At 58.3% G+C, this 24,144-nt stretch overlaps 2 protein-coding genes across 3 annotated transcripts in view; one reads left to right on the top strand and one right to left on the bottom strand.

Moving 5' to 3' along the window:
• The window catches only part of SLC66A2 (solute carrier family 66 member 2), a 36,339-nt gene extending 24,181 nt beyond the window's left edge, over window positions 1-12,158 (bottom strand). Inside the window, exons 1-2 of one of the 2 annotated variants that reach the window (XM_008252688.4) lie at window positions 11,384-12,158; window positions 5,739-5,872 (exon numbers count right to left, since the gene is read on the bottom strand). In XM_008252688.4, coding sequence (XP_008250910.2) covers window positions 5,739-5,872; window positions 11,384-11,586 — 337 coding nt within the window. In that variant the 5' untranslated portion in view covers window positions 11,587-12,158. The remainder of the gene's footprint in view (window positions 1-5,738; window positions 5,873-11,383) is intronic. The other variant, XM_051840433.3, reaches the window with a different exon arrangement.
• A 2,503-nt stretch (window positions 12,159-14,661) lies between these two features.
• Window positions 14,662-22,861, top strand: HSBP1L1 (heat shock factor binding protein 1 like 1). Its single transcript, XM_008252690.5, has 4 exons — window positions 14,662-15,147; window positions 15,647-15,713; window positions 18,196-18,290; window positions 22,682-22,861. The coding sequence occupies exons 1-4, from the start codon at window positions 15,097-15,099 to the stop codon at window positions 22,700-22,702; spliced, it is 234 nt and encodes a 77-aa protein (XP_008250912.1). The 5' UTR covers window positions 14,662-15,096; the 3' UTR covers window positions 22,703-22,861.
• Window positions 22,862-24,144: the final 1,283 nt, after the last annotated feature.

Here is a 24,144-nt window from a genome sequence, read left to right as displayed (position 1 = left end):
GCGTGGAAGAAACACAGCTTCCAGCCACGATGCTCCTAAAAGGGCCCTGGAGTCCAGCTGCTGTGTCATGAGCAAGCCCTGGCCACTGGAGGAGGCCACATGTGGGTGTCACAGCGACAGCCTTGGCACCCTCACTCCACTGGGCACACGCATGCGATGTGAGTCCCATGACTCCTGCGATGTTGGCGCCCTCACACTTCTGGGCACACAGGTGTAACATGAGCCCTGTGACTCCTGGGGTCTTGGGAAACAAACAGGACTGGGCTCAGGTGGGCAGGGACCCACTCCAAGGCTGAACAGGGCCGGGTCACCACAAGGCTTGAGGTTGAGTCAAACATGCCGGTGTGCACGTATGAAAGGTCTCACATCCCCAGAAACCCCCAGAAAAGGCCATCACCAACCTCCATGTGCACACCACCATGCAGACTGCGGCCGGCCTCCCAGGGCCACATCCCAGACACACGGCTCCCAGGAGAAAGGACTAACCCTGGGCACAGGCAGGAGGTGCAGACACAACACAGGGCCTCTTCTAAGTGTATTTATATCTGTCGATCTGTCGGCACACAGACGATTCACTCCCAGATGCCGTAATGGCCAGGACTGGGCGGGAGCCAGGAATGGGATCTAGGGAGTGGCAGGAACCCACGCACTGGAACCACCACCCCTCCCTCGAGGGCGCATGAGCAGGAAGCTGGGGCAGGAGTGGAGCCAGGACTCCACCCAGGGCCCCGGCGGGGGTGTGGGGGTCTGCACTATGGCACCATCGTGAAGCCCCTTGTGGCGCCACAATCAAGGGGAACCCTTGCACCTCCACAAGGACAGCAGCAGTCACGCAAACTACTCCACACACTTTACAGCCACACTCAAGACTGCGGACACAAACACGGTCCTCATCGCGAAATCAGTGGGACAGACTTCAGAGCCAAGCAAGCACGGGAAAGGCCTGTCTGCTCCCTGCTCTTCCTGTACAGGCCGAGCCAAGGGGCAGCCTGACACCAAGGCAAGAAGTCCCTCCGCATGGGGCACGCACCTGTGGCCCCACAGAAGGAACGCTTCTGGCCATGAGCCCGGCTGCCCGCATCCAGTAGAGGCACCTGACAATGTGAGATCACTACAAAAGAGCCCAGATCTGACCAGATCCCAGGACCAACCATCTGCTACTGAGATCTGATCAGGCCTGGGACCGAGGATCCGCCATGGAGAGAGCGCCACCCGGGATCAGGCCTGGGACCGAGGATCCGCCATGGGCGGAGAGCGCCACCCGGGATCTGACAGGCCCAGGATCTGCCAAGGGCAGAGAGAGCCACCCAGGATCTGACAGGCCCAGGATCTGCCAAGGGCAGAGAGAGCCACCCGGGATCTGACAGGCCCAGGATCTGCCAAGGGCAGAGAGAGCCACCCGGGATCTGACAGGCCCAGGATCTGCCAAAGGCAGAGAGAGCAGAGGGATCAGGTCTGGAACCAAGGCTCTGCCACGCGCAGATAGCCACACAGGATCTGGTCAGACCTGGAGACCAGGGATCCACCACAAATATAAAGACAGCACAGAGCGCACTGGGCGGCCAGCCTGAGGGCTCACCCAGGGCCTCACCCAGAGCATCCCTGGGCTCCTGTGGCCGTGCAAGCCCCAGCCAGCAGCCTGGGTTAGGAAAAACTGTTTCCAGCAGGTTGGTGCAGCCAGCATCACACAACTCAGAAGGAGTCAAGGGAGAATCCACAGGTCAGAATCAAAACTAACAAATACACTTCATCCAGCAGTGTCACATGTGTCTGCCCAGATCCAAGGAGACACAGTAGCCAGGAAAACTAGAAAACAGAGAACCAGACACTGGCACAAACTGCGTATCTGAGAATACACACTGCTCGCATCTCTGGGTGACTGGTTTCTTGGCTCGTGTGTGTGTCCGCCGTGAGAGGCAGAGAGACAGACAGACCGCTCCCACTTGCTGGGTCACCCTCCAAATGCCCACAGGAGCCAGGAGCTCAGCCCAGGTCTCTCGTATGAGTAGCAGGAAGGAACCCACGACCTCGCCATCCCCGCTGCCTCCCAGCGTCTGCACCCCAGGAAGCCGGGCTCAGGAGGAGGCAGGGCTTGACTCTGGGTAGCACGTGGGCACCTGCACTGCAGGCCTGGCCCCCGCCTGTGCTCCTGTGCCCCCAGGTCCTCATGCTTTAGAGATGTGAGGGGAATTCAGAAGGCCATGGGACAATGGAACTGGGAGGTAAGCAGGAACCTAGGCCCAGGTCTTCACAGTCCACATTTGCCGTGAGGGCATGGAGGCCCCACACACACTCTGAACCATCTGCAGACACGCACGTCTGGGGTGTGCTCCACGCTGCAGGAAGCAGACGCGATACAACTACTCAGGGCTTCCCTGGTCTACTCTCCATGCCCGCCCAGGACCCGGGCAGTCCCGGGGTGGGGGGCTGGGTACGCAGGAGACCCCAGCCGCACCCATGCGCACTGGCACAAGGGCTGGAGAGCCTCCGTGAATGAGGTTTTCTAAAGCTGGATTCTAATTTTGAATATTATGCAAATTTTATCATAGGAGACTGATGGTAAAGACAGACAGAAAACCTTGGGAAATAACCCCAGAATATTAAAATGGTCACCCCTGAAAGCGGGAAGCTATTTTTCTGCCTTTTTAAGATTTTATTTATTTATCTGAGAGGTAGAGTTACAGACAGTGAAGGGAGAGACAGAGAGAGAGAGGTCTTCTATCTGCTGGTTCACTCCCCAGTGGCCACAACGGCCAGAGCTGGGCCAATCTGAAGCCAGAAGCCAGGAGCTTCTTCCAGGTCTCCCACACAAGAGGGCCCAAGCATTTGGGCCATCTTCTATTTCAGGCCACAGCAGAGAGCTGGATTGGAAGTGGAACAGCCAGGACTAGAACCAGCGCCCATACAGGATGCCAGCACTGCAGGCGGAGGCTTAACCTACTGCGCCACAGCGCCTGCCCCACTATCCTGCTTTTACTTTAAGTCCTGCTGTCCTCCCCACAGCACCTACACGAGCACACACAGATCTTTATAATCAGATGACAAACCATATTTAAGTTTTTAAGTCACCTGTATTTCTCCAATGCCATTTGTGCTTCTTTAACATTAACTTTTTTAAGATTTTTAAGATTTTTTAAGATTTTTTTTACTTATTTATTTGCCAGGTAGAGTTACATACAGTGAGAGGCTAAGACAGAGAAAGAGAGAGAGGTCTTCCATCCACTGGTTCACTCCCCAAATGGCCACAATGGCCAGAGCTGCGCCGATCCGAAGCCAGGAGCCAGGTGCTTCTTCCTGGTCTCCCAAGCAGGTGCAGGGGCCCAAGGACTTGGGCCATCTTCTACTGCCTTCCCAGGCCACAGCAGAGAGCTGGACTGGAAGAGGAGCAGCCGGGACTAGAACCAGCGCCCACACGGGATGCCGGCACCACAGGCAAAGGATTAGCTGTGCCAAGGCGCCAGCCCCAATATTAACTTTCAAACTGAACTGGTGACCTTCAATTGGAAAATCCCTACAAAGACAGCTGGAAAATGTCTGTTTCGTTTTCTCATCTGAGCATCCAAAGAGAACCCGGAGCATCTTTGCATTCATGGTCAGTTTGCCAGGGGCGTGGGTGAGGCTAGGAGCCACACAGGGAGAGACGCCAGCCGCCTCCCTGGCATCACCGCATCTCCACGGCCACAGCAAACCCAGAGCTTCCAGCCAGAATTTCTGGTTCTCTCACACCCTCCCCACCCCAAGAGCTGAGAGGAAACAAACCACACGTTTCATCTCAGCAACCTTAGCAACGTGCCAGGGCCTGCGTTCACACAGGGGGAGCGAGCCCACGTGGCTGAGTCAGACTCGAACATGAAAAGTGCAGACGGCCCAAGTCACATGGGGTCTGGATGGGGGCTGGCGGGGACCTGAGCCGTGGAGGCTCATGGGGGACTCACGGTCCAGTGAGGCCCACACAGGTCACACAGGGCCGTCCCCCCACCCAAACAACCCAGCCCCAAGCACTTCTGCAGAGTCCCGCTGCCACAGGACCGGGTGTGGACACCCAGGCGCTGTTATCCTGCCCACCAGAGCGAGGCCCCGTCAGAGACCCAGACTCCCACTCAGTCTGCGCTGACAGAGCAGAACCACTCCTGTGTGGGCTGCCGTGGAGCCACACGCTTCTGCCGAGAAAGGTCGAGGCGGATTCGGCTCTGCCGTGCACCGACCCTGACGCAGGCGCTGGCACACGTCTGGGTGGGCACCGGCTCCCCGTGCCTGCTGCTAGAAGTCCACACAGAGGGGACGGTGTGCGCGGGCCCAGAGGTGCCTGCCCTGTGGTCCCACAAACCAGAGCCCACAGCTCTCTCAGACAGGAGTGCAAAAGCTGGTCTCACGCTGGCAGCCCCAGGGCAGGAGAGACACCAACCGATGCCCCGATGCCCAGGTCGCCCTGAGCAGAAACGTGAAACCACAGCTCCACCCTGACACACGCGGCTCCAGGCAGGGTCAGTGGTGTCGTCGGCACCAGCCTGGTGTAATTTCAAACCCAAATCACAGCCAGAGAACAGATACTCACAGAGGAGAACAGGATGGGAGGAGAAGGGGGAGAACGAAGCCAGCAGCAAGCGGGCCCGGCAGTCACCTGCACGGCTAAACAACCCCACCTGGCGCAGTCTGCCGCCACAGCCAGAGGCCAACCCGCCTTCTACAAGGACACGCGGAGCGGGTGCACGGGAAGGAAGGAACGCTCCTCTCCGGGGCTGGGGGGGGGGGGGGGGGGCTGAGGCTCAAACAGCAGCACCACAGCACGGAGCACCTGCCAGGCTTCCCACTCCTGGCAGCCCCACAGCGAGTACGGCCTGGGGCAAGGCCTCCCTCAACAGCACTGCACCTGCACACACAGGTGTGTGTGCCCTGTGGCCAGGGCGAGGGCCGAGACTGCCGTGGCCAGAGGTCTGATGGAGAGCTCTACACCTCTGCACCCGGGACAGCACACAGAACGCCAGGTTGGGAGTGGCGCTCGCAAAAAGAGTTACTTTGTCTTGTCTGAGCTACCAAAAGTCGAGGAGTGGCACGTGCGAAGCATGTGCTAAGAGTGTAGCTGGTCCTGCCAGCCACAGCAGCACAGGGCATGCAGACCCTGTGTGTTCTAAGCATGCGGTCGGTCCTGCTAGCCACAGCAGCACAGGGCATGCAGACCCTGTGTGTTCTAAGCATGCGGTCGGTCCTGCTAGCCACAGCAGCACAGGGCATGCAGACCCTGTATGTTCTAAGCATGCGGTCGGTCCTGCCAGCCACAGCAGCAGCAGGCCCTGTGTGTGTTCTAAGCGTGTGCTAAGCGTGTAGTTGGGCCTGCCAGCCACACAGCACAGGCCATGCAGACCCTGTGTGTGCTCTCCAGGAAGCCCATGACGGTGTGACTCTGGATGCACACGGGACAAGGTACGGGAGAGACCCCAGCCCACGAAGGAGAGCGCTGTCTGCTGGGCCCTGCTCTGGTAGAGGAACTGAGACCACAGCGAGGAGGCAGAGCCCAGCGCCACCGCACCTCGGCTCCAGAGAAACTGCTTCATCGCAGCACCTAACACACTGGAAACGCCGCTCCCAGGGCAGACAACAGCACCGTGTGGGCGAAGCAGAGCCGCTGGGACAGCACCAGGGGCCGCGGCTGCTGCCTCGCCAGTGCAGGAGACAAGCTGTGCCTGTCACTCAGTAACTGCAGAAGCTGACCTTCATTTCCAACCGCGTTAATCACCAACCTGCAAAGGAGCGGCGTTTGATGTTCAGCTCGTTCGCCACGCGGACTTCAGTACAGAGTTTCAGCATCAGCAGCATGGTCAGGATCATGATGATGCTTTGCCACAGGAGGGGGGACTCAAAACGCCGTCCGAACCTGGGTGGGGGCGAGAAGCCGCAGGTCAGGAAGGGCAGCCCAGCACCAGCCGCTGGTCTCCTGGACCCAGTGTGGGATGGGCCAGGGTGGGGAGGGGCCGTGAGACCCCAGACAGCAGAACCCAGGACCCTCAGCTGGGAAGGGTCCAGACACCAAATGCCACATCCTCCCTCCCCCGGAATCACCCCAGCCTCAGGACGCCCATCCAGAGGCCAGCCCAGGTGTCCCAGGCCCTGCCCGTGCAGGCCCAGCCACCCACCAGGCACAACGCCCAGTTTCTTTTTTTTTTTTTTTTTTTGACAGGCAGAGTGGACAGTGAGAGAGACAGAGAGAAAGGTCTTCCTTTGCCGTTGGTTCACCCTCCAATGGCTGCCGCGGCTGGCGCACCGCACTGATCCAATGACAGGAGCCAGGTGCTTCTCCTGGTCTCCCATGGGGTGCAGGGCCCAAGCACTTGGGCCATCCTCCACTGCACTCCCGGGCCACAGCAGAGAGCTGGCCTGGAAGAGGGGCAACCGGGACAGAATCCGGCGCCCCGACCGGGACTAGAACCCGGTGTGCCGGCGCCGCAAGGCGGAGGACTAGCCTAGTGAGCCGCGGCACCAGCCACGACGCCCAGTTTCTAGTTCACAGCACCGCTGCCTCCTGCCACAAATTCCCACCCCTCCCAAAGAAGAGCCGGCAGCTGAGGGGCTCAAGGTCCCTGGCCCACACAGGCTCCCAGGTCTCCCTGCTCACTTTCGTACCCAGTGCTGAGCACCCCACCACCTGCCCATCAGCCTCTGGAGAACCACACTCCCATCCCAGCAGGACCTGGAGGCCCACAGCGTCCACCTCCCGGGAGAGGCCTGGCCATGTGTCCTCGCAGGCACAACCCGCACCCCAGCCTGCCGTCCTGGAAGAGCCCTGGAGAGTCAGCTCAGGGCTTCTCGGGTCGGAGTTACTTGCACGATTTGCACTGGCTGCCAACACCGAAGTCAGGAGTGCACCTAGCAGTCTATCTCCCAAATCTCACAAACCACAGGACGCAAGCGGCAGCCGCCCCTACCCCACCTCTAGCTGGGAGCTCCTGATGGCAGCGGGGCCGAGTCGGAGAAGCCCCTGGCCCGCCCAGCCACGCCGAGCCCCCACGCCAGGAGCCTGGCCCAGGGAAGGAACTGTGCCAAAACGCTGCAGGAACTGAGGCCCAGACGGCGCAGGAAGCTGTGGGCAAGACCCGTGCAGGCTGGACTGCTCCAGCATTGCCACGAGCCAGCCCCCAGTCCCTGCCAGAGCAAACTGTCTCCCCTAGAGGGCCTCTGGGCTGGACGGCGGCCGCCGCAGCTCCTGGGGTGTCCTCCATGGAGACGTGCCCACCGCTGTGCCCAGCAGAGGAGCTGCTTGGACGGGCAGCTGCCAGGTGGGGGTCTCACAGCAAGAAGGAACGAGAGACTCCCTTTGGGGTGCAGAGCCAGGGCGGACCAGCACGCTGCCCCTAACTGGCTCCCGAGGCTGAGCCCCTGCCCCAGCACTGTCCCCTGGGAGCTCCTGCACCCTGCAGACAGCAGCTGCCCCGGGCACAGAAGCGAGGGAGCTGGCAGGAAGGCAGACCAAGTCATCTCAGTGCAGGTGGAGGCAAAGCCAGGGCCCGGCAAGCAGGCATCTGAGCCCAGGGACGCGCCAGCAGGGCCCTGCGGCCTCCTCGGAGCCCCGCCCAGCAGAGCTTCCAAGAGGAAGCTGAGACAAGGCTGAGGCACCAGCGGGCGGAGCAAACGCCTGCCGGGAGGATGCAGCTGTGACCCCAGGGCTTGTGGGCAGAGGCCCAGGCCAGGGCGCTGCGGGCATTCGCTCCCGTCCCAGGGGTCTCAGCTGCCACCCTGGCCCAGGCCCTCACCTGTGACCCATCACCATCACACCTGCAGCAGTCAAAGGACCCAGAGCCGAGCCCACAGCCACTTCCAGGCAGACGGCGCCGGGGAACGTGAGGGCCGCAGGGGGCCGGCAGCACAAGGACGTGGGTGCCCCTGCCCCCCGCCCCCCTCACCCCTGCGTCCCTTCTGACAACGAGGACATCTCTGGGACCGGCCACTTCCAGCAATCACAAAAACCACAGGGAAGGGACAACGACGGTTTGCACCACACCCCAGATCCCCAATCTCCGAAAGCCCATCTGGGGGAAGGAGGAGCCGTACGACAGGAGGCGAGAGGCCCAGAGGTGAGCTTTCGGCAACTCCAGGATCAAAACACGGTTTGAGAGAGCTCAGTTTCCCAAGGACACACACAGGGACAGGCTTAACCCCAGCAGTAACTTCTGAAGGCTAATTAAAAGAGAAAGTGGCCATTTCTTTACCTACCGAGTTGATTTCAGCTTTTTTTCCTTGAACAACCACCAGAGCCCCCAAGGCCGTCAGGAGAGCACTCTTGCTCCCCACTGCCAGGATGTGGGTGCACACACCCCTCCGACACAGGACAGGCCAGCGCCAGCCCCAGGGGCCTCACGCTTGCCCAGAGGGAAGACACCACCCAGGGACAGCAACTGACCACGTCTGAGAACACACCCGGTTTCAACGTCAGAGAGAGGCTCCAGTGGGAGAGAGGTGTGCACTCGCCTGTACAACACAGCAGCTGTCAACCTCGACAGTGACACGTCAACACCTGACGAGTTTCTCACACCTGGCACCTGCAGCCGGCACACAGGCCGCAGCAGCCAGGACTGGAGAGCCCCGCAGGTGAGGGTGCCTCACCACCCACGTGCAGCCCAGCTCTCTCCCCTTCTCCCCCACATCGGCACAGCCTGCAAACATCAACTACAAGGATCACAGGCCCTCTCCCAGCCTCTGACACCACAGTCGCCAGCCTTGTCCAAACGCACCTCCCAGAGTGCGATCACACAGGGTTCAGAACCCCGGGGTCCACCATCCACTCAGTCCCTTCCTGCAAGGCGGGAGCCCTGCAGGGCCGCACCCCAGGGGCAAGATGCTTCCCCAAGGGTCTGCAGCTCCGACTGACCTGGGTGAGCAGGTTTTAATTATTTTTACTTCATGCTCTTGCACAAAGATACATATTCTAAGTGCTGACACAAAAAAAGTGCAAACAACGATAAAGTTAATTTAGAAGGTGAAAATGTGGCCGGTACCGCGGCTCACTAGGCTAATCCTCCGCCTTGCAGCGCCGGCACACCGGGTTCTAGTCCCGGTCGGGGCACCGGATTCTGTCCCGGTTGCCCCTCTTCCAGGCCAGCCCTCTGCTGTGGCCCGGGAGTGCAGTGGAGGATGGCCCAAGTGCTTGGGCCCTGCACCCCATGGGAGACCAGGAGAAGCACCTGGCTCCTGCCTTCGGATCAGCGCGGTGCACCGGCCGCAGTGTGCTGGCCGCGGTGGCCACTGGAGGGTGAACCAACGGCAAAAGGAAGACCTTTCTCTCTGTCTCTCACTCTCACTGTCCACACTGCCTGTCAAAAAAAAAAAAAAAAAAAAGGTGAAACACACACACACACACACACACACACACACAAGCATGGGTTGCCCCACACAGGGCAGGAGTGGGGAGGGGAGACAGAACACCTAGCAGCCCCTCCAGCTGTACAGCTGTGGTCTTGGGGGGAGGGGGAGGGAGAGAGAGGGAGGCACTCCCAGGTGTGGCCTCTGTGTGGGTGGGGCCTTTCCAGCTGTGCCGCCACCTCCACAAGCTCCAAGCGGAGCTCAACTTCCCTGCTTTCATGGCGGCCCGCTCAGGCCCCAGGTGAAGCAGGTGCACTGACAAGTAAAATTACACGTGGGGCTTGTGACTTCCAGTCCAGCAATCCTAAACTAACTTCCTACTTAGCCCACATCATGAGCATGCGTCCCAGCCAGCACTGGGATGGGAAACCACCCAGCTCCCAGCTCACTGGGAGGGGCTCTCCCTCCCCAACCCCAGCCCACCCACCCTGTGTGCACATGTGGGTATGTGCATGTGGTACGTGTGTACACATGGATGTAGTGTGCAAGCACATGGGTTGTGGTTACACACTGTGTGTGGCTGTGCTGTGTGCCCATGCAACATGTACGTGGGTACTTACATGTGTGCATGCAGTATGGGTGTACGTGTACATGCACATGTATGCAGTGTGAGCTCATGTGGGTTGTGCGCATACACTGTGTGTGCATGGCTGTGGCATGTGCCCACGCATGTAACATGTGTGCATGTGGTATTGTGTTTGGAGGCTGGAGAGACCCCTTAGGAAGGCCCAGCGTCTCTGCCCTCCGCCCACGCTGCTTTACGCCACAGTCCTGTGCAGTCAGGGCCCTGTGTGTTCCGAGTGGCCCAGGGTGGCTCAGGGTGTTGGTTCTCTGGAAGATACCACCTGTAGGCAGTGCTCAGAGCCCACAAGGCCACAGGCCCAGCCCAGCTCCTGCATCCAGTGCCCAGGGCTGCCCAGAGGCAGCAACGGGAGGAACCCAGAAGCTGTCTGATTTCTGACCCCCACCCCAAAGGCAGACACTGGAAGTACGTTCAGTATTTCATTTTCTTTCAAAAATTTTGAAAGTCGAAGCAAGTGAACTTTCTTCCTGTTGGTAAGGCAGCCTTGGGCAGCTCTGGGGACATTCATTCCACAGCCCCAAAGCCAGAGCACAACATGTCAGTCTGAACCGGGAGCCTGGGCCAGGCCAGGTGGTCCCCACTCAGACAGGACCACGGTTAGGGACCCGCCCCGCCCCGCCCCAGGGAAACAGGCCTTGCTTAGGGCTCGCTGCCCTCCCCCCTTGGGTTACTCAAGGCCCCTCGCACCTGGCCACTGCCACGCAGTAGGAACTCCACCTGCCAAAGGGAAGGGCGGGGGAAGGGGAAATGCAAACGCGGCTTTTCAACTTTAAAGTTTTTGTCAAACAGAAACCCCCACCCCACCCCGGCCCCCCGCAGTCTGCTGGGGGAGCAAGCGGGGCAAAGCAACGCATGGGAACTCGGGGTTCCCAAATTCACGCCAAAAGGGGCGTGCTTTGTCTCCCCAAGGCCTCGGTAAGGCTGGCTGAGAACAGTCCCGGGTTACCAGTGACCAAGACGTCCAGGGCAGAGCCTGAGGACCGCCCCCAGGAAGAAACCCGGGGTTCTCCGACCCTAGGCTGCAACCAGGAGAGCTCTCCCATCTGCTTGGAAAGCTCACCCTCCTGGCCGTGCGCTCGTTAACGCTAGAATTAATTTCCGTGTCCTCGGCTGAACGCACACGACGACAGGAGGAAGCTGGGCAGAGAGGAACTGAGCGTAGGCGAGCGTCCCCCCAGCGTCCGACCTCCTCCGCGGGCGAGCGGGCGCCGGGGCGCCCAGGCAGGCGCGCGGGGCGGCCGGGCGTCACCAGGCGACCCCTCCGCTGACTCAGGCGCGGTGTCCTCGCCCCACCACCGGAAACCAAGCGAGGGGACCGGCGCGCCCGCGGAGAAGCGCACACGGGCAGGCCCCCGCGGTCGCCCTGGGGAGGCTCTGCCCAGCCCCTCTGTGCCAGGCCAGGTCTCGCCCCCGGCCGCCCCGAGCCCGACGCGACCGCGCCCCGCTCACCAGAACAGGATCCGGAGAATGTTGGCCACCAGCAGCACCAGGCACACGTAGGTGGAGAAGCCGTCGGCGCTCTGCGTCCTGCGGATGTGCCGGTACTGCGGGATGTAGGGCACCACCCCGCCGAAGACCATGGCCCCGGCCGCGCCCCACGACACCAGGCTGTGCAGCGGGACCAGCAGCCAGGCCAGGCTCTCCCCTTCCATCCCCTGCCAAGCCGCGCGCGACGTCACCTCCACATGGCGCCGCCACCTGCGCGCTCCGAATCGGGCCTGGCGGGCGCGGGGCGCACGGCGCGGGCGCGGACACGGCCAGGGGAGGCTACGCGGGCCAGGGGCGGGGCGCACGGCGCGGACACGGCCGGGGGGTGGGGGGGGGTACGCGGGCCAGGGGCGGGGCGCACGGCGCGGACACGGCCGGGAGGGTGGTGCGCGGGCCGGGGGCGGGGCGCACGGCGCGGACACGGCCAGGGGGAGGTTACGAGGGCCGGGGGCGGAGCGCACGGCGCGGACAAGGCCGGGGTGGGGGCAGGGTACGCGGGCCGGGGGGCGGGGCGCACGGCCTGGCGCGGACACGGGCCCGGGGATTTCGGTACAGCGGGGCGTGGCCCGGGCCGGGAACGCGAGGCGCCGGGGTCCGCGCCTGCAAGCCCCGCTCGGGCCCTGATCCCCGGACCCCGGCTCTGCTTGGCCCCCGCGGCCCTTACCGCGCGCCCATCGTCCTGCGCCTCCGCATGTCCGTCCGCGCCCGGGCCCCGCCCCGAGTGACGTCACAATTGCCGGAGCCCCGCCCACGCCGGACCGGCGGGTGCTCCGCTGGGTCCTAGAGCGCGCGGGCACGCGTGTTCCACGTGGGCGCGTCCGCCGCTGTCGCACCTCACGGGGCCGGGGGACCCTGGGACCTGGCGGAAGAGGGCGTCCCCGGAGCGTCCCCGGCGTCCGCAGGGAGACCCCGCCTTGTGCCCGGAGGCGAGCACGGAGAGCGGCGCGGACTGTCCAGATGGGTGGTTCTATTGGCTAAGCCGCGCCTCCAGTGCCCACTGGAGAGAACCTGGGAGTGTCTGGGTTTGTCTCCTGGCCCAGGGGCCGCAGACCCGCGGGTTTGGCTCCCAGCCCTTGGCACGGGTGGGCTGAGGGCAGGAGGGCCACACTGGCCGGCCAGGGCCAGCCTCTTCCTGGAGTCGCGTCCCCTTCTCCCGGGTCTGCCTGGTTTTGTGGGAAATCCTCGGACCCTGCCCGCCTCCCAGGGAGCGCTCCCTCCCCGGTGAGAGGCGTGGCGGGCGCGGTGCACCCTGGCCTGGGGAGTGTCCCCGGCTGTTTTCGCGGTGAGGATGACATTCGCACGCGGCAAAAGTAGCCACTTCAGAGTGAGCTCAGCGCAGTTCATTGAGGGGCCGGCGCTGTGGCGTAGGTCCAGCTCCCTGCTATGGCCTGAGAAAGCAGCGGAAGGTGGCGCAAGTGCCTGGGTCCCTGCACCCGCATGGGAGACCGGAAGAAGCCCCTGGCTCCGGCCTGGCCCAGCCCTGGCTGTTGTGACCATCTGAGGGGTAACCCAGGGATGGTCACTCTCTGTAACTCTGCCTTTCAAATAAAAAAGTCTCTAAAAAAATAAAAACATTGAGAAGAACTGTAAGTTAAGTTTATTTCATGCAAGAAAACTTGAAATCCACAGTTTCTCATACTACGTGTTTTCCAACGGATTTCAAATTTCTTGCACCAAAATAAACAGCTTTTAATTCCATTCTCACGGACTTTCTGGAGAAACAGCAGTCAGAGTGTTGTGTGCGCACCCTTCCCATCTAGTTCCGGAACATTCTCATCCCAGCATGGAACCAGTCCTCACGGAGCAGTCTCTCCACGCCCCACAGACCCCTGGCCTCGCAGACCCTGAGCTGCTTCCCTCTCTGGATGGGCCCTTCTGCAGGCTGTGGGAACCAGCTGGATGCACACAGAACCCTAACTGCCCCTGCTGGGGAGGGGCTGCTGCCCTCCGCAGAACTGGGGGCTGGGCCCCCCCACAGGCGCTCCCCTGCTGGGGAGGGGCTGGGCCCCCCCACAGGCGCTCCCCTTCCAGAATCCTCCTCGAACCCTCGTGGGCTGCAGCCTCCCCTCCTGCTGGTTCTTACTGGAGGTGACTCCTGTGAGCCCCACCATATGGCCCCCCCAGCCTCTTACCTGACCCAATGCAGGGTCCTGGACCCCCACTCCTTTCCTAGACCCCACCAGGTTTCCCTGGGTGTCGTGCGCCTTGGGGGCGAGTGTGCAGATGCTAGCCTCAGCCTGCTTCCGGGGCCTCTGGTGGGAGGGAGGGTGCTCCGTGCTCTCCTGCGTCCCTCCGAGCCTGTCACCACGCTCTGTATCTGTGGAACTGAGGGGTGTCCAGAACTGGAGGGATGAGATGCCAGCGAGGGGCAGCCTGGAGCCCCACGGCCTCCGGAAACCACTGATGGGGCAGTCAGCAGCGGACCGGGGTCCTGCCATGAGCTTCCCCTGGACTGAGGCCTGGGGCTGGGTGCTCTCAGAGAAGGGTGGAGGTTCCAGAACGTTCCCAAAGGCCTGGCTGCTGTGTGGCTGCGGGCTGGTGACCGACAGGCTGCCTTCTCCAGGCAGGGACTGAAGCCAGGTCCCCTGCCTCGGGCTCCTGAGTAATGTCCCGCGTTTTTCTGTTTGTGAGTCTGGCCCCTGACACCAGTGGTTCTGACAGAAGCCCCCGGGGGTGACGCAGCCGCAGCACGGCTTGCCCAGTGCCTCCCCGCTCCCCGCTCCCTGCTCCCGTGGTCGGCCCCAGAGGCTTCCTCAGGCCTGACCACCCCGCCTTGGGCCGCCCGGGCCAGCCCACGCTCCAGGAGACACCCAAGGGACACAAAGGGCAGACGGCCGCGCTGTACCAGCTGCCCCCGACGGCTTCACGCACCTCCAGGTGCCGCTCAGTGCGCAGCCGCGTGCGTCCTGGGCCGGAGAACGGGCGGGAAATACGTGAGCGGCGCGGTGGCAGCGGGGCTGCGGGGCTGCGGGGCCGAGGGGCTGCGAGACCTCCAGCCTGCGTTCGCCCCGTGCGCGCCGGCGCTGTGTCCGCCTTTCGGGTCACTGACACCGAAGCGGCTGTGGTCTGGGGCTCCCCGCGGGATGGTTGCAGAGCGGATCTGCAGGTGGTTGGGTCCGCATTTGCCGGGTGACGGACGACGTGGGGGCGTCTGCATGTGCTGTCGCCCGACTGGGCTCTGGGGATAGCGGCGTGGCCCAGAGGTCAACGAAACGAGGTGACCCAGCAGCCATGCTCGGGTCTGGAAGCGGCAGCGGTGCCTTCAGGCCCGCAGAACCGGACACCTGCCGCTAGTGTTCGTTCTCACGTCAGCGCCGGCCGCAGCCGAGACTGCAGAGGTGCGCGAGGTGACGGCGTCCTTGGCTCCCGGGGCCGCAGAGCGAGTCTGGACAGTGTGTGGGTGGCTGGGCTGCAGCCAAACTGCCTGGGCCGTCACAGGTGCCCTCCTTACAGACAGGAAGACCAGAGGCGGGAGGGGGAGGGTGCCGCAGGGGCGGTGGTGCGCCCGGGCTCTCCGTGTGGCCAGGGGAGGACTCGGGGTCAGGACGTTGCACCGCGCAGCTGCACCAGCAGGCTGGCCCGGCCCCGCCCAACCTGGCCACAACAAGGAAGATCGCTTCTGGGAGCGCACCTGGGCAGGTGCCGCCAAGACCAGTGACCGACCCCAGGCCCCCATGGACACACGGGGACCGGAAACCTCCGGCTTAGACACCCTGCAGGATGCGGTGAGTGTGTCTGTCTTCCCCCCTTCCTCCCCACCTCCCCACCCCCACCCCCCCAAGTAGGTTCCAGTCCCAGGAAACAAGCCGCATGGGGGCTAAACGCTGTAAAAGTCTTCCTTGGAGATTTGTTTTCCTGTGAAAGTGAAACCATCCGATTCCAGGCGGGCAGGTGCTGCCCCAGATGACCCAAGGCCAGCCTAGGAGGCAGTCTTGGGCGGTGTGGTAGGAGGTCTCCCCTCCAAGCCTGCCCACCAGCCCCAGAACGCTGGACTGCTGGGGGAGGGGGTGTCTCGCTCATCTGGAGATGAGCCAAGGCCATCATCTGCAGTTAGCCATTTTACTGTTCTAGCAGTGTCTGTTGGAAAGGTTTTCTGTTCCCGGTGACTCGGGATGTCAAAGATCAACACAGGAAATAGACAGGGCTAGCCCGTGACATCTCAGATGCGCTGCACCAAGGATCAATATTACGTTTGGTTGTCTTGTGGCTCATTTTTTTTTCCAGGCAGAAAATCTGTTTCAGCAACTTCAAGAGCATTTTCAAGCTCTGACTGCAACACTGACCCTCAGGGATATCCTTTGCTGCCATCAGCCAGCTCTGGGAGGCTGCGAGCCGCGACAGGGTGGACGGTCTTGCTGCCTGTGTTAGTGGCAGTGTCTCTGTGCTCTGAGCAGCCTCCAGCGCTGCAGAAGCTTCTGTATACCTCCTGCCTGGCCGGCAGCACAGGCACGTTCCCCGGTGGGCTTCCCCTGCGCTGTGGCCGGGCACATTGCCCGGTGGGCTTCCCCTGCGCTGTGGCCGGGCACGTTCCCCGGTGGGCTTCCCCTGCGCTGTGGCCGGGCGCGTTCCCCGGTGGGCTTCCCCTGCGCTGTGGCCGGGCACGTTCCCGGTGGGCTTCCCCTGCGCTGTGGCTGGCCGGTGTGGAGCCTCAGAGCCCCTGCGGGGGGCCCTCATGCTGTGCTGTAACTTTAGCTGCTCCCTGTTTAGTCTTAGGAGCAGGGAATCAGAGTTAGAATAGAATGTTGGCCTCTAGTTTGGGCACTCAGAGAAGGGCAATATCTGTTAGAAAAAGAGTTGCGGACTGGTGCCTCCTCACACGGGGCACCAAAATGTTAGGAAAAGAGGCACAGAATAGAGAGGAGGCAGTGTACAAATTTACAGCCAGACCGAATTTATTCAGAGAAAATAAATTTGTGGTGGGTGACCAACTGTGCACGTACACAATGACAGGACAGGTGGCCCTTGTCGCTCCCCGTCTTCGTGGAGGAACGACACAGGACCCTGCGTTGTTCTTTGGTCTGCTCGGCCCTCCCCGGGTTTGCTGCTGGTTCTTCCCGGGTTGGCTACCGACCCTTCCACCTCCGTGGAAGGGCGGTTCCCCCTGGCCACATTCCCCACTTCCGCGGGGGAGCGGCACACCGCCGGCCGGCTCTCTCGGGGGCTGCTCAGGTGTTCCTTCAGATAGATGTTCCTGGTGCATGTTGTCTCTCTCCTCCTTTATAGTCCTCTTCCACCAATCCCAACTCTGCTACCCACACGCCGAGTACGCTGCTCTCCTCCAATCAGGAGCAGGTCCTGCTGTTTATTGGTTGAACTGGAGGCAGCTGTGTAGAAGCTGTTTCCTCCTCTCCCAGCGCCATATTGTGGGAGAGCAGATGCATAGAATAAGTCTTAATTCCAGTAACTTAGTCTAGTCCGAGTTGCTCCCCACAGGCCCTGACCCCCAGGGGCTGGGACTTTTTATATTTTGGGAGGGCTAGGGATGGGGTGGGGGTGGGGGGCAGCAGGCGGAGGGGAATTCCTGGAACTGGCCTTTCACGTGTTCCAGCAACTGGTCTTTCAGGTGGCCGTGGTGGGTGGGGTATGAAGGCAATAGGTGTGAGACCCAACTAAGATCCGAGGGCGAGGAGTGCATTCCAGTGTTTATCTGTGTCGGGCAGTGAGCAAGAACGGCTGAGGCTGACGTCCTTGTTCCTCAATATCTGCCCAGCACTTGTCCAGTCCGAGCCTACTTTACACATCGGCTGCCTTCCTTAAAAACTGTGCATAAAGCACTTGCAGAGGGAGCCATTTACCTGCAATTATTATGTTGTACATGGCTTCCCCAGGATAAAATTATTCTCAAACACGGTAAGATTAGATCTTAGAAAAGTTTTTTTTTAAATAGATTTATGTATTTATTTGGAAGTAGGAGTTACACAGAGAGAGAAGGAGAGGCAGAGACAGAGAGAGGTCTTCCATCCGCTGGTTCACTCCCCAATTGGCTGCAACAGCCAGATCTGCACCCATCCCAAGCCAGGAGCCAAGAGATTTTTCTGGGTCTCCCACGTAGGTGCAGGGGATGGGAAGAGGAGCAGCTGGAACTCAAACCGGCACCCATATGGGATGCCAGCACTGCAGGCGGTGGCTTTACCTACTATACCACAGTGCAGGCCCCAGAAGAATTTGTTTTAGAAAGAGGTCATTTCTGGCTGGTGCTCACTTGGCTAATCCTCTGCCTGCGGCACCAGCATCCTGGGTTCTAGTCCTGGTCGGGGCGCCCAGTTGCTCCTCTTCCAGTCCAGCTCTCTGCTGTGGCCCAGGAGGGCAGTGGAGGATGGCCCAAGTGCTTGGGTCTTGCACCCGCATGGGAGACCGGGAGGAAGTACTCAGATTGGCGTAGCGCCGGCCGTGGTGGCCATTAGGGGGATGAACCAACAGAAGGAAGACCTTTCTCTCTGTCTCTCTCCCTCACTGTCTAACTCTGGCAAAAAAAAAGAAAAAAGAAAAAAGAGGTCATTTCCGTTATATTTATACACTCAGAATCTGGCAAAAACATACCAAAACCATCCCCAAGCCAGGAGAGCCGAGTTTCCAAAATGGAACTTGGGTTCAAAGGTCAGAGCACACTCTGGACTGGGGCAGCAGCCAACAGCCCCGACGTGGGCCCTGCCCTGGACTCCTGTGTCGGCTGTGGCGTCTGCTGGTGTGCGTGTCTGTCTGATGGGGAAGTTCAGCTGGAGCGGGGTCTCTGCTCACTGCACTCCATGTCGCAATTCTCTCTAACCTCCTACTGGAAGAAATGGGACATCGCATCGAGGACCTACAGAAGAACGTAACGGACTTGATGGTGCAGGCTGGGATTGAAAACTCTGTCAAAGAACAAATGGTAAGGCCACTGTGAGGAAACTTTACCTTTCGCATCTTCTGTTTGCTTTCATCTTGAAAATATAATCCCCTGATTGTTCACTAGGGAAATTGCTGTCTCTAATGCATTTTAAAAATGCTCCTTTCTAAATAGACCAACTAAAATATCTTGGTCATAATTTCTTAAATGCGCACATTTTAAATAGAAGCCTCTATTATTTGAACATTGCATTTCATAGAGAGTATTTTTCGCCTCTAATCTTTTTGTTTTAAAGATTTATTTTAAAAAATATTTATTTATTATTTGAAAGGCAGCGTTAGAGAAGGAGGGAGGGAGGTCTTCCATCTTGGTTCACTCCCCAGATGGCCTGGCCCAGTCCCACTGGGAGCAGAGCAGCTGGGACTTGAACCAGCACTAACGTGGGCTGCTGGTGTTGCAGGAGGTGGCTGGCCTGCTGTACCCCAACACTGACCTCACCTTTTTTTTTTTTTTTAAGATTTATTGTATTTATTTGAAAGGCAGAGTTACAGACAGAGGGAAAGGGATATTCCATCTCCAAATGGATGCAATAACCAGAGCTGGACCAGACCCAACCCAGGAGCCAGGGGCTTCATCTAGGTCCCCAACATGGGTGCCATCTAGGTCCCCAAGCATTTGGGCCGTCTTCAGCTGCTTTCCCAGCCATTAACAGGGAGCTGGGTCAGAAGTGGAGCAGCCGGGACTTGAACTGGTGCCCATGTGGGATGCCAGCGCTGCAGGCAGAGGCCCCACTCTTTAGACAGTCTTCAGTCAGAACATGAGTGGCAAGCTACAGGGCGCAGAGTTACTAGGTTCTGTTGAGATAGCGCAGGGCCCTCTGCACTCGAAACATTCTGCTTCTGTTTCCATTTCCAATGGAAGTTGACACAGAGTCTTAGAAGTAAAATAAATTCTTAGGTTCACATCTCAGACTGGATTTCCTGTCCACGTAACATATAAGCTTTATTTTATTAAAATATGTATGTATATTATTGACATAATATTTTTTAAAATATTTATTTATTTGAAAAGCAGAGTTATAGGGAGAGCTTTTATTTACTGGTTTACTCCCCAGATGGCCATAATGAGCAGGACTGGACCAAGCAGGAGCCAGGAGCTTCATCCAGGTCTCCCATGTGGGTGCAGGGGCACAAGCACTGGGCATCTTCTACTGCTTTCCCAGGTGCATCAGCAGGGAGCTGGATTGGAAGAGGAGCAGCCGGGACACAAGCCGCGTCTATAATACGATGTTGCAGGCGGTGGCTTAACCCACTACACCACAATGCCGGCCCAGTTTAACAGTCTAAATAAGGCCATATTTTACTGGCACAAATTGAATGCCTTTTTTTTTTTTTTGACAGCTGTTGTCCTAGGTCAGCCAGCAAACTCCTAGTTGACCTGGAAACAGGCTGGTGTTCTGGCACGGAAAAGGCTCTGTCCAGATACACAGGAGCCGCAGGCTGGGGGGCTCTGGCATTTTTGACAGACTGGAACCTTTGCTTAGCTGCCTGCCCAGGTGCTACAGACCTGGGTCTCCCCGCCCTGTGGTCTCAGAAGGGCCAAACCTCTCTGCACTTCAAAACTCAGGTCTCTTGAGCCCTGGGCAGCTTAACAAAGACAGGGACAAGAAGCCCCAGAGCTCAGCACGGCAGGGGGCATGGGGGTGCTCCAGGAATTTCAGGTGTGAGATTGGACTCACACCAGCTGGGTATTTCAAATTAAAAATCCCACTAAGGAGCCAGCACTGTGATGCAGTGGGGAAGCTGCGTGTGTGCTTGTATGTGTCCTTTATTTTAAAGGGAGGGCAACACACAGACAGACCTTCCATCCGCAGGCTCACTTTCCAAATGCCCTCCACAGCCAGGCTGGGTCACGTCAAAGCCAATAGCCAGGAACTCATTAGTCTCCCATGTGTGTAGCAGGGGCCCGAGTACGTGAGCCATCACCTGCTGTCCAGGTGGCCTAGCAAGTAGAGGCGCGCTCCTGTACGGGACATGTACACTGCAGCTCAACTCACTGTGCCACAACTCCCAGCCCTGTAGATCTTTTTTATAAAGACATAGGGGTTTTCCAGAGGCAGATGCTGTATTTTTTAAACTGAACCCTTCATTTTTAAGAGATATATACATATATATTTATTTTTATTCATTTGAAAGGGAGAGAGAGACACACAAAGAGAGAGAGGGAGGGAGATTCCCCCAGCTGCTGGTTCACTCCCCAAATGCCTGCAATAGCTGGGGCTGGGCTAAGCCAAAGGAAGGAGCCCAAAATTACATCTGGGTCTCCCAGGTGGGGGCAGGGCTATCAGTGCCTCCCGGGTGTGCATTAGCAGGAGGCTGGAGTGGGGAGCAGAGGCTCAGACCCAGGCCTCCCACATGGGAAGCAAGAGTCCCAAGTGGCGTCTCAGGCACTGTGTCCAGTGCCTCGCTGAGAGGCTCTCCACGGACTCTCTGGAGGACCTGTAATTTGCCCACTCCAGACAGACACTGGCGGTCACTTCTTCACTCTGAAAATGACCCCAAACCCCTAAACCAAACCAAATTACACCAAACTAACAAACAAGGAAACAGTATTGGAGGAATGTCTTTTTTTTTTTTTTTTTTTTTTTTTTTTTTTAAGATTTCTTTATTTGAAAGAGTTATTCAGAGAGAGAAGGAGAGGCAGAGAGAGAGGTCTTCCATCCACCGGTTCACTCTCCGATTGGCCACAACAGCCATAGCTGAGCCGATCCAAAGCCAGAAGCCAGGAGCTTCTTCCGGGCCTCCCATGTGGGTGCAGGGGCCCAAGGACTTGGGCTATCAACCACTGCTTTCCTAAGCTATAGCAGAGAGCTGAACCGGAAGTAGAGCAGCCGGGTCTCGAACCAGTGCCCACATGGGATGCCGACACTGCAGGCAGCAGCTTCACCTGCTCCGCCACAGTGCCTGCCCCTTTCCTTGATCTGATCTTTGAGTTTTATGTTTTTCTCCTCCCAAGGAGGTCACCCCAGCCCGCTCTGCCCAGTAGAATACTAAAGAAAAGCACACGGACCAGATTTAACCTTGTTTGGTAGATTAATGATTGAAAATCTTTCAAATGACATTCAATTCACCTGTCTCCAAGCCAAAGTAAAATAAATCTATTATCATCTAAAAGCAGTGTTTGGGGCTGGTGCTGTGGCATAACAGGTAAGGCCACTGCCTGCAGTGCTAGCATCCCGTGTGGGCGCTGGTTCTGGTCCTGGCTGCTCCACTTCCTACCCAGCTCTCTGCTGTGGCCTGGGAAAGCAGTGGAAGATGGCCCAGGTCCTTAGGCCCCTGCACCGGTATGGGAGACCTGGAGGAAGCTCCTGGCTCCTGGCTTGGGATCAATGCAGCTCCAGCTGTTGCGGCCAACTGGGGAGTGAACCAGCGGATGGAAGACCTCTCTCTCTCTGTGCCTCTGCCTCTCCTTCTCTCTATATAGCTCCAACTTTCAAATAAATAAATAAATCTTAAAAAGAAAATAAAAACAGGGCTTGGGGGTCTGACATTGTAGTGCGGCAGTCAGGATGCCCCTTGTGACACTAGCACCCTATCAGAGTACCTTTTGAGTCTCAGCTGCTCAGTTCTGATCCAGCTCCCTGCTAATGCTCCTGGGAACACAGCTGGTGATGGCCCAAGTGCTTGGGCCCTGCACCCACGGGGAGACCTGGAAGGAGTTGTAGGTTTCTGGTTTCAGCCGGCTCAACCTGGCCTTTGCAGCCATTTAGTGATGGAAGATCTCTCTCTCTCCCTCCCCTCCCCCTCCCCCTCCCCATCTCCCTCCTTTTGTCTCCCCTGCTCCCCCCCTCCTCTGCTCTGCCTTTCAAATAAATAAATCTTTTTTTAAAATGGGGGGGGGTCCAGTTACAGCCCTCATTTTAGGACAGTATTTATGTGTAATATAGATCATGCTCTCCACACTAAACTCAAATTGCCAGTGATTCTACCACCATTACAGCACTGTTGGCATTTTCCTATGCATACATTGTCACGTGGTTGGCTGCTTTTCCTATAATCTAATATCCTGTTCTCTTTTCATATCATAATTTTTTCCACTTGAAAATTTCATATACTTTTAACCAGGGGTTGCCTAGTAATATTCTATGCTTGGTTGTAATAATTTAAGCTGTTGGAGCTAAAGTCAACTCTTCGCTGGGCACTGAAGCTGTTGCCTACGCAAGCAGTTACCCGATAATCATCTGCACCTTTCTTTGGGTCACAAGCATGGCTAACGCCAACTTCATTTAGCCAAACGCATCTGAGAAAGGACGCTGCCATCCAAGGGCCTCCCACTGTCCCCTGCTCCTCTCCCCGAATCCTCCCTGCCCTGTGCTTTGCCAAGGGGTGCTGGCCACACAGTACCATCCTATTTTTAAAGTTCTGATTTCTCAGGAGAATTGCTCGGGAACTTAGTCGTGCTGGTGCCAGGGAGCACAGAGAGAAACCCCAGCCTGTGGACTGAGGACCCGGAGCTGGAGCCAGCCTGCCTCAAGCTCACCGTCGGCTCAGAGCTCGCCTGGACAGCACTCCCCTCTACTGCTTGGCCCTGCAAATACAGCCTTTCTTCTCCCCAACTCAGGGTCAGAGTGGTCTTTGTGTGCTCAGGACAGTGAGCCTGCCTTCTCAGCATCAGGGCCACCAGGTTTTTATTTTAAACATTTATTTATTTGAAAGGCAGAGTTACACAGAGAGAGAGAGAGATCTTCCATCTGCTGATTCACTCCCCAAATGGCTGCAACAGCCAGAGCTGGGCCAATCCGAAGCCAGGAGCCAGGGGCTTCTTCCGGGTCTCCAACATGTGTGCAGGGCCCCAAGCGCTTGGGCCATCTTCACCACTTTCCCAGGAAATAGCAGAGAGCTGGATCAGACGTGGAGCAGCCGGAACTTGAACCGGTGCCCATATGGGATGCCGGCACTGCAAGTGGAGGCGTGGCCCACTATGCCACAGTGCTAGTCCCCAAAATGTAAATTTTTTTAAATAAAAAATTTAGAAATGAAGACATCAGAATGCTTCCATGAAATAGAAGACTTTTCTTCTGGTTAAACACTCTTACTTTAATAGTCCTTATTTAAAGATACACAGCCGGGAGCCGGCGCTGTGGCTTAGCAGGTAAAGCTGCTGCCTGCAGTGCTGGCATCCCATATGGGTGTGGGTTCAAATTCCCGGCTGCTCCACTTCCAATCCAGCTCTTTGCTGTGGCCTGGGAAAGCAGTGGAAGATGACCCAAGTCCTTGAGTCCCTGCACCCGGGTGGGAGACCCGGAAAAAAACTCCCGGCTCCTGGCTTCGGATCGGTTCAGCTCTGGCCATTGCAGCCAGTTGGGGAGTGAACCAGCGGATAGAAGACCTCTCTCTCCTCTCTCTGTGTAACTCTAACTTTCAAATTAATTAATAAATACTAAAAAAAAGTTATACAGCCTTAGAGTAGATTATTACAAAGTTTAAGCAGTTTATTGGTAATCTACTTAAGTAAAAAGTTAATTCAATGTCAAATGCTAAATTCATATACCTGTGATTTAAGCCTCATTTAGCACAAGGCCATGAAACTACGGAAACACAAATCCTAGTAGTAAGGTGAGCACAGCTCCCAGAGGTTGCCAGTTCTCCAGTTTAACTAAACACACACCTGACTTCCTGTGTCAGAGCACTGCACACCACTCAACATGCAAACACGGACACACTCCGTGTGCAAGCACAGCCACGGATAAACACAGACACACTCCGTGTGCAAGCGTGGCCACGGATCAACACGGACACACTCCGTGTGCAAGCGCGGCCACAGTTAACACGGACACACTCCCAGACTCTGAGCTCCCCCTGATCTTTCAGTCCCTCCAAACCCCCTTCTGCGCCTG

Source organism: Oryctolagus cuniculus, chromosome 10, assembly GCF_051225735.1.
Source record: "Oryctolagus cuniculus isolate XC-2025 breed Fujian yellow rabbit chromosome 10, ASM5122573v1, whole genome shotgun sequence".
Taxonomy (NCBI): domain Eukaryota; kingdom Metazoa; phylum Chordata; class Mammalia; order Lagomorpha; family Leporidae; genus Oryctolagus; species Oryctolagus cuniculus.
Note: the sequence above shows the minus strand (reverse complement) of the source record. Positions and strands in the feature narration are given on the sequence as shown.

Excerpts from the sequence above, each read along its gene's own strand:
- HSBP1L1 (XM_008252690.5), top strand. The coding sequence starts at position 15,097 with ATGGACACACGGGGACCGGAAACCTCCGGCTTAGACACCCTGCAGGAT. Across the intron at positions 15,148-15,646 it reads TAGACACCCTGCAGGATGCG|GCAGAAAATCTGTTTCAGCA; the intron begins GTGAGTGTGTCT and ends TTTTTTTTCCAG. Across the intron at positions 15,714-18,195 it reads TGCAACACTGACCCTCAGGG|TGGAAGAAATGGGACATCGC; the intron begins ATATCCTTTGCT and ends CTAACCTCCTAC.